At 57.8% G+C, this 10,962-nt stretch overlaps 1 protein-coding gene across 1 annotated transcript; it reads left to right on the top strand.

Annotated features, from left to right (window-relative positions):
- LOC140896055 (chymotrypsinogen A-like) lies at positions 1 to 9,516 on the top strand. Its single transcript, XM_073307058.1, has 7 exons — positions 1 to 59; positions 4,267 to 4,370; positions 4,890 to 5,008; positions 6,193 to 6,271; positions 6,979 to 7,159; positions 8,405 to 8,538; positions 9,153 to 9,516. The coding sequence occupies exons 1-7, from the start codon at positions 8 to 10 to the stop codon at positions 9,312 to 9,314; spliced, it is 831 nt and encodes a 276-aa protein (XP_073163159.1). The 5' UTR covers positions 1 to 7; the 3' UTR covers positions 9,315 to 9,516.
- Positions 9,517 to 10,962: the final 1,446 nt, after the last annotated feature.

Genomic DNA, 10,962 nt, shown 5'->3' with positions numbered 1-10,962 from the left:
CGCTAGCATGGCTGCTCTGTGGCTGCTCTCCTGCCTGGCACTCCTCGGCGCGGCTCACGGTAAGCCAGGCGGGCCCTTCTCTGCTTGGGCTGCATAATCCATTAGGTGACAGCCTCATCTGGGTTCTGGAGACCCTGTGTGAGGACACAGCAGTGCAGATTGTGGGGGTCAGGCTGGGAGCTAGAGAGACACCCAGGGGTTGGCTGTGTCCAGGAATCCCCTTTAGCTGCATCAGCTGGGAGGCAGTGTGGCCTGGTGGACAGGGCACTGGATTAGGACCAAGGAGATCTGTGTTCTATTCTCCACTGTGTTGCTGGGTGACTTTGGACATATCACTTCCCTGCTCTGTGCCTCAGTTTCCCCTCTGTAAAATGGGGCAGCCACAGAGCAACCATGATCTTGATCTTCTTTGTAAAGGACTTTGATCTCATTTGAGTAAGAGCCCTTGAGTCCTGAATCTGCACATGAGGGGCTCTCAGGGTGCCGCTATTGCACTTGCCAGCAGCCAAAATGCTGTACCAGTTGCCAGACCAGGTTTGTTTGTCTAGTTACTTTGTGCCTCCTTCAGTGCCCCTCTGTGTGATTAAGAGAGACAGTAGTCTTCAGTGCTGTCTCTAAAATGTTGTGTGTGTGAGGGGGGTGTTGCTGTGGGCTGTTAAGCAACTGCTACATTCCACACCAGAGCTGGCTGCATTTCAGCAGCAGGACAAGCGATGTGCAGTGCCAGCTGTAACAGCGGCAATGAGTGCTGTAGATAAGGTTGCCGCTCTCACCGCCTGCCTGCAGTTGTGTGCAGTAACTCTCTGAAGCTCACGCTGGGCAGCTGGAATAGCCTAGGTTTGGCCTCTGCCTGGTGGGAAAGTGGCTCAGCTGCTTTCAGGCGTGCAAAGCAGGGTATAAATACAAGGTTCTTGCTGTAAACGGCCTTTATGTGCCTAGCTGCACCCGTCCGGCCTAGGGCATTGACCAGCAGCTCTCACCCTCCCTGGCCTTGGCCCCCGTGTCGTCACTGACACCTGAGCCTGGTAGGGTCGGGGAATGCTGCCATTCTGATCGGGTGAGATTTGCCACAGAAGAATGGCCATACTAAGTCAGACGGCCGTTCTTATGTCCAGCTAGCCCAGTATCCTGTCTTCCGACAGTGGCCGGGCCAGGCACTTTACAGGGAATCATAGAATCATAGAATATCAGGGTTGGAAGGGACCCCAGAAGGTCATCTAGTCCAACCCCCTGCTCAAAGCAGGACCAATTCCCAGTTAAATCATCCCAGCCACGGCTTTGTCAAGCCTGACCTTAAAAACTTCTAAGGAAGGAGATTCTACCACCTCCCTAGGTAACGCATTCCAGTGTTTCACCACCCTCTTAGTGAAAAAGTTTTTCCTAATATCCAACCTAAACCTCCCCCACTGCAACTTGAGACCATTACTCCTCGTTCTGTCATCTGCTACCATTGAGAACAGTCTAGAGCCATCCTCTTTGGAACCCCCTTTCAGGTAGTTGAAAGCAGCTATCAAATCCCCCCTCATTCTTCTCTTCTGCAGGCTAAACAATCCCAGCTCCCTCAGCCTCTCCTCATAAGTCATCTGTTCCAGTCCCCTAATAATTTTTGTTGCCCTTCGCTGGACTCTCTCCAATTTATCCACATCCTTCTTGAAGTGTGGGGCCCAAAACTGGACACAGTACTCCAGATGAGGCCTCACCAATGTCGAATAGAGGGGAACGATCACGTCCCTCGATCTGCTTGCTATGCCCCTACTTATACATCCCAAAATGCCATTGGCCTTCTTGGCAACAAGGGCACACTGCTGACTCATATCCAGCTTCTCGTCCACTGTCACCCCTAGGTCCTTTTCCGCAGAACTGCTGCCTAGCCATTCGGTCCCTAGTCTGTAGCTGTGCATTGGGTTCTTCCGTCCTAAGTGCAGGACCCTGCACTTATCCTTATTGAACCTCATCAGATTTCTTTTGGCCCAATCCTCCAATTTGTCTAGGTCCTTCTGTATCCTATCCCTCCCCTCCAGCATATCTACCACTCCTCCCAGTTTAGTATCATCCGCAAATTTGCTGAGAGTGCAATCCACACCATCCTCCAGATCATTTATGAAGATATTGAACAAAACCGGCCCCAGGACCGACCCTTGGGGTACTCCACTTGATACCGGCTGCCAACTAGATATGGAGCCATTGATCACTACCCGTTGAGCCCGACAATCTAGCCAGCTTTCTACCCACCTTGTAGTGCATTCATCCAGCCCATACTTCCTTAACTTGCTGACAAGAATACTGTGGGAGACCGTGTCAAAAGCTTTGCTAAAGTCAAGAAACAATACATCCACTGCTTTCCCTTCATCCACAGAACCAGTAATCTCATCATAAAAGGCGATTAGATTAGTCAGGCATGACCTTCCCTTGGTGAATCCATGCTGGCTGTTCCTGATCACTTTCCTCTCATGTAAGTGCTTCAGGATTGATTCTTTGAGGACCTGCTCCATGATTTTTCCAGGGACTGAAGTGAGGCTGACTGGCCTGTAGTTCCCAGGATACTCCTTCTTCCCTTTTTTAAAGATGGGCACTACATTAGCCTTTTTCCAGTCATCTGGGACTTCACCCCGTTCGCCACGAGTTTTCAAAGATAACGGCCAATGGCTCTGCAATCACAGCCGCCAATTCCTTCAGCTCTCTCGGATGCAACTCATCCGGCCCCATGGACTTGTGCACGTCCAGCTTTTCTAAATAGTCCCTAACCACCTCTATCTCCACAGAGGGCTGGCCATCTCTTCCCCATTTTGTGATGCCCAGCGCAGCAGTCTGGGAGCTGACCTTGTTAGTGAAAACAGAGGCAAAAAAAGCATTGAGTACATTAGCTTTTTCCACATCCTCTGTCACTAGGTTGCCTCCCTCATTCAGTAAGGGGCCCACACATTCCTTGGCTTTCTTCTTGTTGCCAACATACCTGAAGAAACCCTTCTTGTTACTCTTAACATCTCTCGCTAGCTGCAACTCCAGGTGCGATTTGGCCCTCCTGATATCATTCCTACATGCCCGAGCAATATTTTTATACTCTTCCCTGGTTATATGTCCAACCTTCCACTTCTTGTAAGCTTCTTTTTTATGTTTAAGATCCGCTAGGATTTCACCATTAAGCCAAGCTGGTCGCCTGCCATATTTACTATTCTTTCGACTCATTGGGATGGAATGAACAGGACTGGGCAATTATCAAATGATCCACGCCCTGTTGGCCCGCCCCCAGCTTCTAGCCAGCAGAGCATGGGGTTGCATCCCTGCCTATCCAGGCTAATAGCCATCGATGGACCTGTCCTCCATGAACTCATCTAGTTCTTTTTGGGACCCTGTTATAGTTTTGGCCTTCACAGCACCCCCTGGCAAGGAGTTCCTCAGGTTGACTGTGTGTTGTGTGAAGAAATACTTCCTTTCATTGTTTTAAACCTGCTGCCTCTTAATTTCACTGTGTGACCCCTGGTTCGTGTGTGAAGTGAAGGGGTAAATAACCCTTCCCTGTTCACTTTCTTCCCCCCAGTCATGATTTTATAGACCTCTCGCATCTCCCCCCGTCCCAGCCATCTGGTTTCCCAAGCTGGAAAGGCCCAGACGTTTTAACCTTGCCTCATACGGAAGCTGTTCCAGACCCCACACCATTTTTGTTGCCCTTCTCTGCACCTCTTCCACCTCTACTATATTTCTTTTGAGATGGGGCGACCGGAACTGTGCGCAGTATCCAAGGTGTGGGTGCCCCACGGCTTTATACAGAGGCAACGGGGTATTTTCTGTCTCATGATCTCTCCCTTTCTTAATGATTCCCGACATTCCATTCGCTTTTTTGGCGGCCGCTGCACAGTGAGTGACTGTTTTCAGAGAACTCTCCACCGTGACTCCAAGATCTCCTCCATGAGTGGACCAGCTAAATTAGACCCCATCGCTGTGTGTATATAAACTAAATGCCCGGGTGCCACGGGGGTCGGTGACGCTGCAGGGTGCCAGGCAGGCTGCCCCAGGGCCATGACTCCCAGACAGGGTCTCTGGGTTTTCATTGTGAATCAGAAAGTTCCCCAGGCTCAGACTCCTCCATGTAACGGATGTCCCCTTTTGGGCCTGGCTCTGGCAGTCATTTTGCCAGTCACTGCCCATGCTCTCGCCAGGCTGCGGGAGGGAGACGGGCTGGAGCTGTCTCTGGTTAGCTGGTGCTGCAGCCTCAGGGTGCCAGTGGGAAGCGGGTGGAGACCCAGGCTGACCCACTTTCCCTTCCAGGCTGTGGTGTGCAGGAAATCCAGCCCATCATCAGTGGCTACGCTCGCATTGTGAATGGCGAGGAGGCGGTTCCCGGATCCTGGCCCTGGCAGGTCTCCCTGCAAGTAAGGAGGGTGGGGAAGTCTCCCTATCGGTGCCGGGACCCTGGCGACTCCCTTTATGCCCCTCCCCCCTCTCCCCAGCAGTGACCCAAACGCTTTCCTCGCTTGGCTCTGCCCCCATGGATCTGCCCCATCGCCAAGCCCCGCCCCCATTTCACAAGCCCATCTTCCCCATTTCAGCTCCCAGAGGCCGGACTCCTGCAGCCCAGACACAGGGGATGGGCTCGTGGGAAGGGTGGCTCTTGGGCTGTCCCACGCCCACCCAATGGGGCGCTCCAGGGGGGTTGTGAGCCTGTGGCTGCCCAGGGCAAGCACATGCCCATGTAGCGCTGGCAGTAGTGGCTCCTGCTAATAGAAGCAGAAGTGCCAGGTTCAGTCCCTGGGAGGCTGTAGGGAGCTCGTGGCTGAGGCCAAGGAAAGGTGCCCTCCTAGCTGCCCAGGGCCATGCCTGAGCTGGGCACTGCAATTGTTTTCAGTGTGATTTGGCCCTTCCTGGTGATACCTTGGGACAGGCATCTCTAGGGCCTTACAGTCTCCCCCGGTTGGCAATTGCAGCAGTCGAAGACGAACAGCTGGCACTTCTGTGGCGGCTCCCTGGTCAGCGAGCGTTGGGTGGTGACAGCTGCACACTGCAGAGTGACGTGAGTGGGGACCACCCTGGGGATGGGCTGCAGGGCGGGGGACAGATCAGGGATATGGCTTAGTGGCCTGTCTGGTGTCGCCTGAAGGGGGCGGTGGGGCAGCAGGCTGCTGCTAGCCCAGGGCCAGGCTCCAGTCCCAGCTGTGGAGATGTCACCTCCCCTTGCCCTTCGAGATCACACCTAGCGCCCAGATGGTTGTTTCAGCCCCCCACCCTGTGATGCTGGGCTGCCCCCAACATGCCAGGCTGCATGGGCTACCCCATCAACTACGCCAAGGGGAAAACCGTGCCTGGTCCAGCCAGGTCGCTGCCCCGCTGTGCACAGGGGAAGGCTGCCTCTGCACTGGTGAACAGCCCCGGGTGCACCTGGGCGCTAGCCTTATTGGGATCCAGGAAGTGGGCGGGCGAAGCTCGCCCACTGCTAAAGGATCCCCCCTCAGCCTAAGGGGGAGATCCACAGGACCTGGGAAACCAAATAATTACGGGGGACAACTAATGAACAACAGAGACGGGAGTGCAGTCAAAGGGTCAAACGAAGGGAACCGGACGGGGACACCAAGCAGAGAACCCCGGACAGCGCCCACCGCTCCTCAAAGGCATCAAGGGAGTCAATGGATGCCGCCCAGAGGAACTCTGCCCGGAGGTGTGAACAGACAGAGGATCGGAAATAGGTCCCGCAGTCGCAGGAGACTCTATCGGCCAACCTCCTCACCCTGGTTTTATAGATGGCCACTTTAGCCAGGAGGAGGTTGACCAGGAGGTGAGGGGAAAAGTGCAACCAAAACCTTAACAAAATATTCGTGAGGAGCCAGAATAGGGGCTGCAACCTGGCGCACTCCAGATAGATGTGCGCCAGGGTTTCCCTCACACCGCAAAAGAGGCAGGTGTCCGGGATTGGGGTGAACGCCAAGTATACGCCCGAGCTTACGGCCCCGTGAAGGAGCCGCCAACTGATATCCCTGGCACACCTCGGGACTAAGGTGGAATAGAGGTTGGCCCACCGGGGCTCCTCACCCTCTAGCCACAGGCAGGCAGGAACCCCCGCTGCATGGCCAAATGCACCAGCTGCAGCTCATGGGCCCAATGGCTGCTAGTTCCCCGTCCCACAGTGCCCCACACATCGCCCTTCGCTGGGGGTGATCTCAGCTCTCCCTGGACACTAACTGCCCTCTCTTCCGGCCCCAGGAAATCCAACGTGGTGGTGCTCGGGGAACACGACCGCAGCTCCTCCCAAGAGAAAGTGCAGAAACTGGCCATCCAGCAGGTGGGTGAGCGCTCGCCCAGTGCTGACCCACGGCAGGAGGGGGAGCCAGGCACAGACACTGAGTCTCTGGGCACAACCCTGTGGCGGGGTGCCATGAGCGCCCAGGGTTGCTGTCTGCTCGCTGCCTCTGTGCAGCCCCGCTCTGTGGGCTGAGCTCTCCAGGGGTGAGATGGGGCACAGCTGGGAACTCCTGTGTGAGCATATCTGCTCCAGGCCTGGGGGCATTGTGCCAGCAGAACAACCAGCTGAGGGAGCCCAGCTGGGGCAACTTCCCCTGCAGGGGTGCAGTGGGGGGTCCCCTCCACAGCCAGCCAATTCTGCCGGCCACAGCTCTGTCTCCCCTGCTCTCTGCTGGGCACAGCCTGGCCCCCGAGGGATCTGCTGCCCTGCTCCAGCCATACAGGAAGTGTGTGCTGACGCAGCCTGCGCCCAGGGGACCTGGAGCCCTCCTGAGACTGCAGCTCCCAGCAGCCCACTCTGGGTGCCTCGGGCACTGGGAGCGGTGGGAGGTTCCCTCCACATGCTGCCTGCTGGCTCTAAGGAGCTGACGCAGAGGCTGCCCCAGGCCTGGTGGTGCCGGCTGGTCTCAGTGCTCACTGAATGTACCGGGCCAGGCAACATGGCAAGGGGGCCCACGTGAGTACCCCCACCATGGAGGAGGGGTAGCTGCAGGGACCTGTCCCCATGGGCCCATGTCTCTGCCACAGGTTTTCACCCACCCGCAGTATAACTCCTACACCACCAACAATGACATCGCGCTCATCAAGCTGGCCACGGCCGTGAAGCTGGGCAGCACTGTGGCCCCAGTGTGCCTGGCAGCCGCCGGGGAGCAGTACCAGAGTGGCCAGCGCTGCGTCACCACTGGCTGGGGCAAGACCCGCTACAATGGTACGTCCTCCTGGCACTGCGGTGAGAGGAGCCTGCATGGCCTTGGGGATGACTTCAATGGCCAGTTTGGCTGGAACAGCCCCTGGAGCTGGGTCACTCACACATGTTGCGGGGTAGGGCCCAGGACTGGGAATCGCGAGATCAAGGGTGGTTAGTTACCCACCCTATGCCTCAGTTTCCCCACCTGTGGGTGGGGGACAGTAATGCTGACGTACCTTGCTGCGACGCTGTGCACACTGGTGTTTGCAAAGCACATTCAGCGTGGGGAGCGACGGATTTCCCACCCATGGGTGGAGTGGGATGTGAGTTTTCCCACAACCATGTCCCCTGTCACGGCAGCACTGAGCTGTCGGCCCCCCGGGGTTCACACCCTCATTGGCATTGGGGTATGTTGCCCCCCTGCTGTGTGCAGAGCACTCCTTGGAGCTGGGCGGGAGGCATGAGAAATAGTTCAGCTCTGTTCCTGTCACCAGTCTGGGCTGGACCGAGCCCCTTCTATGCAGGCGGTAAGGCCCCGGGCTGTGGCCCTTTTCTAGCGATGCATCTGGTCGAGACCCAATGTGCCTGGTGCTCACTTAGAGCCACCCGTGGGCATCGGCCCAAATGCTGGGCTCATGGCCTGGCCTGGGGGAGCCACAGGTCAGAGCTTGAGGCAGCCGTGCATTGGGGCATTGGCAGAGCAGGGCTGGAGCTAACCCTGGGGGAGGGGTCCTAGGACATGGACCAGAGCCCCAAAGAGCAGGCAAAGCACTGTCTGGCCAGCTGGCAGGCCAACCCCTGTGAGCCCAGTGCTGCCAGGCTGTGCTGGGATGCTGCTTGGGCACACCTGGCCAGCTCACCGTGCGCACACAGGGGAATGCGAGCCAGGGCAAGTGGGGGATTGTTGGTGAAAGGGCCTTTTCCTCCACCTGGGCCAGGGCCCTTGGGCATCTCCAGGTTCTGCAATGACTGGGACCTGGAAATCCTGTGCCTGCTTTTGGGCTGCCTGCCCCAGCTTTCAGCAGGGAGCATGGGATGCCCAGCCCCACTGGGGAGCCAGAGGGCCGTGCCTCGGTAGCAGGACGGGCTGGTCGTGGGAGGCTCCTGTGCAGTTCACTCATTCCATAGGGTGTGTTCAGCAGTGCACCCAGCTCCCACGTGTGGCACATGCCAGCCACACAAGCCGTGCACCATGTCATGTGGAATGTGTGTGGCGGCTCCTTGGGGCGCAGCCCTGACCCTGCCCTCTCTCCGCTCCCTTTCCAGCCTTAAGCACCCCAAGCAAACTGCAGCAGACGGCGCTGCCCCTGCTGACCAATGAGGAGTGTAAAAAGTACTGGAACGGTAACATCCTGGACTCCATGATCTGTGCTGGAGCAGCAGGCTCCTCCTCCTGCATGGTACGGCCCCAGGGCTGGGGCTGCCCCGCTGGCCAGCCTTCTTCCGCCCCCTGCATGAGCTCATGCCCTCTGCTGGCCACTCTGCGCCTCTACTAGCCCAGTGGCCTTGCCACACACGGCTACCTGGCTTGAGCCCTGCCATGGTCTTCTGCTCCCCAGGCCGGGGGGAGAGCGTAGTGATCCCTGGTGGGGTGCGAGACCCTCATGCCTGTTTCACGGGCCCATAGAGGCATTGCCCAGGGCACTGACTGGCCCAGCCATTGCTGCTTGGCTAGGAGGGGGCCTGTGGCCCAGACGCCAGCTGCAGAGGGGTGGGAAGCTGGGGAGCGTGTGCACTTGGCTGTGGTCCCCCATGTCCTGGGGGTACCAGGCCAGGGAGAATGTGCCAATCCAGGGACAGCGGGCATTCTGCTATAGGCAGGGGAGGGCACCTGTCAGTCCTCCTGGGCTGGTCTCTCCAGCATGGCACAGGAGGGTGAGATCCAGGCTAGCAGGGGCCCCTCTTCGGGAGGATACCCGGCAGGGTGCCTGGGCAGGGGGCTGGCCCTGGAGGGCGTGGTGCCCAGCTCTCTACAGCCCTGGTGGCTGAACCTGCCTCTCCATCTGCTTTGCAGGGTGACTCCGGCGGCCCCCTTGTCTGCCAGGAGAATGGAGTCTGGCATCTAGTGGGCATCGTGTCCTGGGGCAGCAGCCGCTGTGCCACCACCATGCCAGGCGTCTACGCCCACGTAAGCCTGCTCCGTGCATGGGCCGACAGCATCATGGCCCGCAACTGAGCCTGCTTGGGGTCTCAGCACCTAGGCCCCAGATCGGCGGCTGCAGCTCTCCACCCTTCTCTCCCCACGGGTGACGTCGTCCCACCTGGGTCAAAGCCAGCCCTGTGGCCTTCCAATAAAACCTTTCTGCAGCATAGCGCCTCTTTGGGTTCCTGCCATCTTCGGGGCACCAGCCCACTGTGGCCACCAGACTTGGCACAGCCTGGGCACCGCGTGCCAGCTGACCCAGCAGGGGTTGCTGACACCCACTGTGCATAGGCAGGGCCCACACCAGCTCCCCCAACTGAGCTTTGTACCCAAGGCAAGGTGGTCAGCCAGGCTGTGGCCACTGGTGTGGAGCCGGGGAAGATGATCCATACAATCACAGAATATCAGGGTTGGAAGGGACCTCAGGAGGTCATCTCGTCCAACCCCCTGCTCATGGCAGGACCGACACCAACAATCCAACTAAATCCATGACTGAAGGGCTCCCAGAGCTAGGGTGGGGGCCAGGATGGCTCCAGCCACAGCCCCATGTGGGGGCTGAACTCAGAGCTGCGCCAGCAGGTGGCCTAGACAGGACTGGGTCTGCACACCAGAAGGCAGCCCCCACAGCTTGTGCAAGGGGGTGGCAGCTTACGGGCTCGGGATTGTGGCGCTCAGACCCAGCTCGCCCAGCTGCTTGGAGGGGTTCCCCTAGCTCTCCGGGCGCTAGCATAGTGGAAGCTGTGTGGCTCGCCCAGCTCTGCAAGCAGCCCAGAGCCCTCTGTAGAAAACAGTGCTCCGCCCTCCTTGCCTGCCCCAGTGCTTAGTGTTCCCATCTGCTGTTACCCAGCTGCCACGCTCCATGCCTAAGGTGGCTGCAATTCAGTGCTGGATGAACGATCCAGGTGGCTAGCGGCCGGTGCTCGGGGTTGGACAGCCCTCTAGAAACGCAAGTCCTTGGCTGGCTGCTTGTTTCCTCCCTTCCCCAGTGCTGCACCATGTATACCCAATCCAGCTTCTGGTTACCCCTGGAGTCACCGCCTCTACCCTCTCCACAGCCCCTTCTCCACCTCTGGTTTGCTGAGCCCACCTGCTCTTCCCAGTGACCCAACCCCACCACTCACTCCCAGACCCCAAAAAGTTTGTTTCATTTTCATAGAATTTTTTTGGGGGGGGGATGTTGCAAACAGCTCTGACCTTGCCCCCGCTCCCCCCCCCCCCCCGTGAGACCCTGGTGGGCCAACACAGACGATCGACTCTGCTGCCTCCTTGGTGTTTGCACCATACACAAACTGAGCGGGGCCGGCCAAGCTACTGGGGAAGGGAGTAGGGCTGACTAGCCCCAAAGATTGTTAGTATTAAGGCTTTGCATAGGGTTAGCGGCCAGAGACCTGGTCAGGATCAAGGCTCCATTGTGCAACATGACAACGGTAGCCCTACAAAACCCCCTGAATTGTCTGTGTCACTTTAGGAAAGAGGCCAGTTCTTCCACAGCGCTTACCGGCACCGGAGCTCTCAGCACCCTACATCCTCCTCATTTTACAGCTGGGGACACTGAGGCAGAGACAGGGGGAGTGAATTGCTCACAATCATCCTGCAGGCTGGGGTCAGAGGCAGGAATGAAGCCCAGCTCTCCTGTGTCCCAGGCGCGTGTGGAATACACTAGGCTGCTTGGTTGATTGAA

Source organism: Lepidochelys kempii, chromosome 12 (genome assembly GCF_965140265.1).
Source record: "Lepidochelys kempii isolate rLepKem1 chromosome 12, rLepKem1.hap2, whole genome shotgun sequence".
Lineage (NCBI taxonomy): Eukaryota > Metazoa > Chordata > Testudines > Cheloniidae > Lepidochelys > Lepidochelys kempii.
The sequence above is the reverse complement of the archived record's forward strand: the minus strand, read 5'-3'. Positions and strand labels throughout refer to the sequence as shown.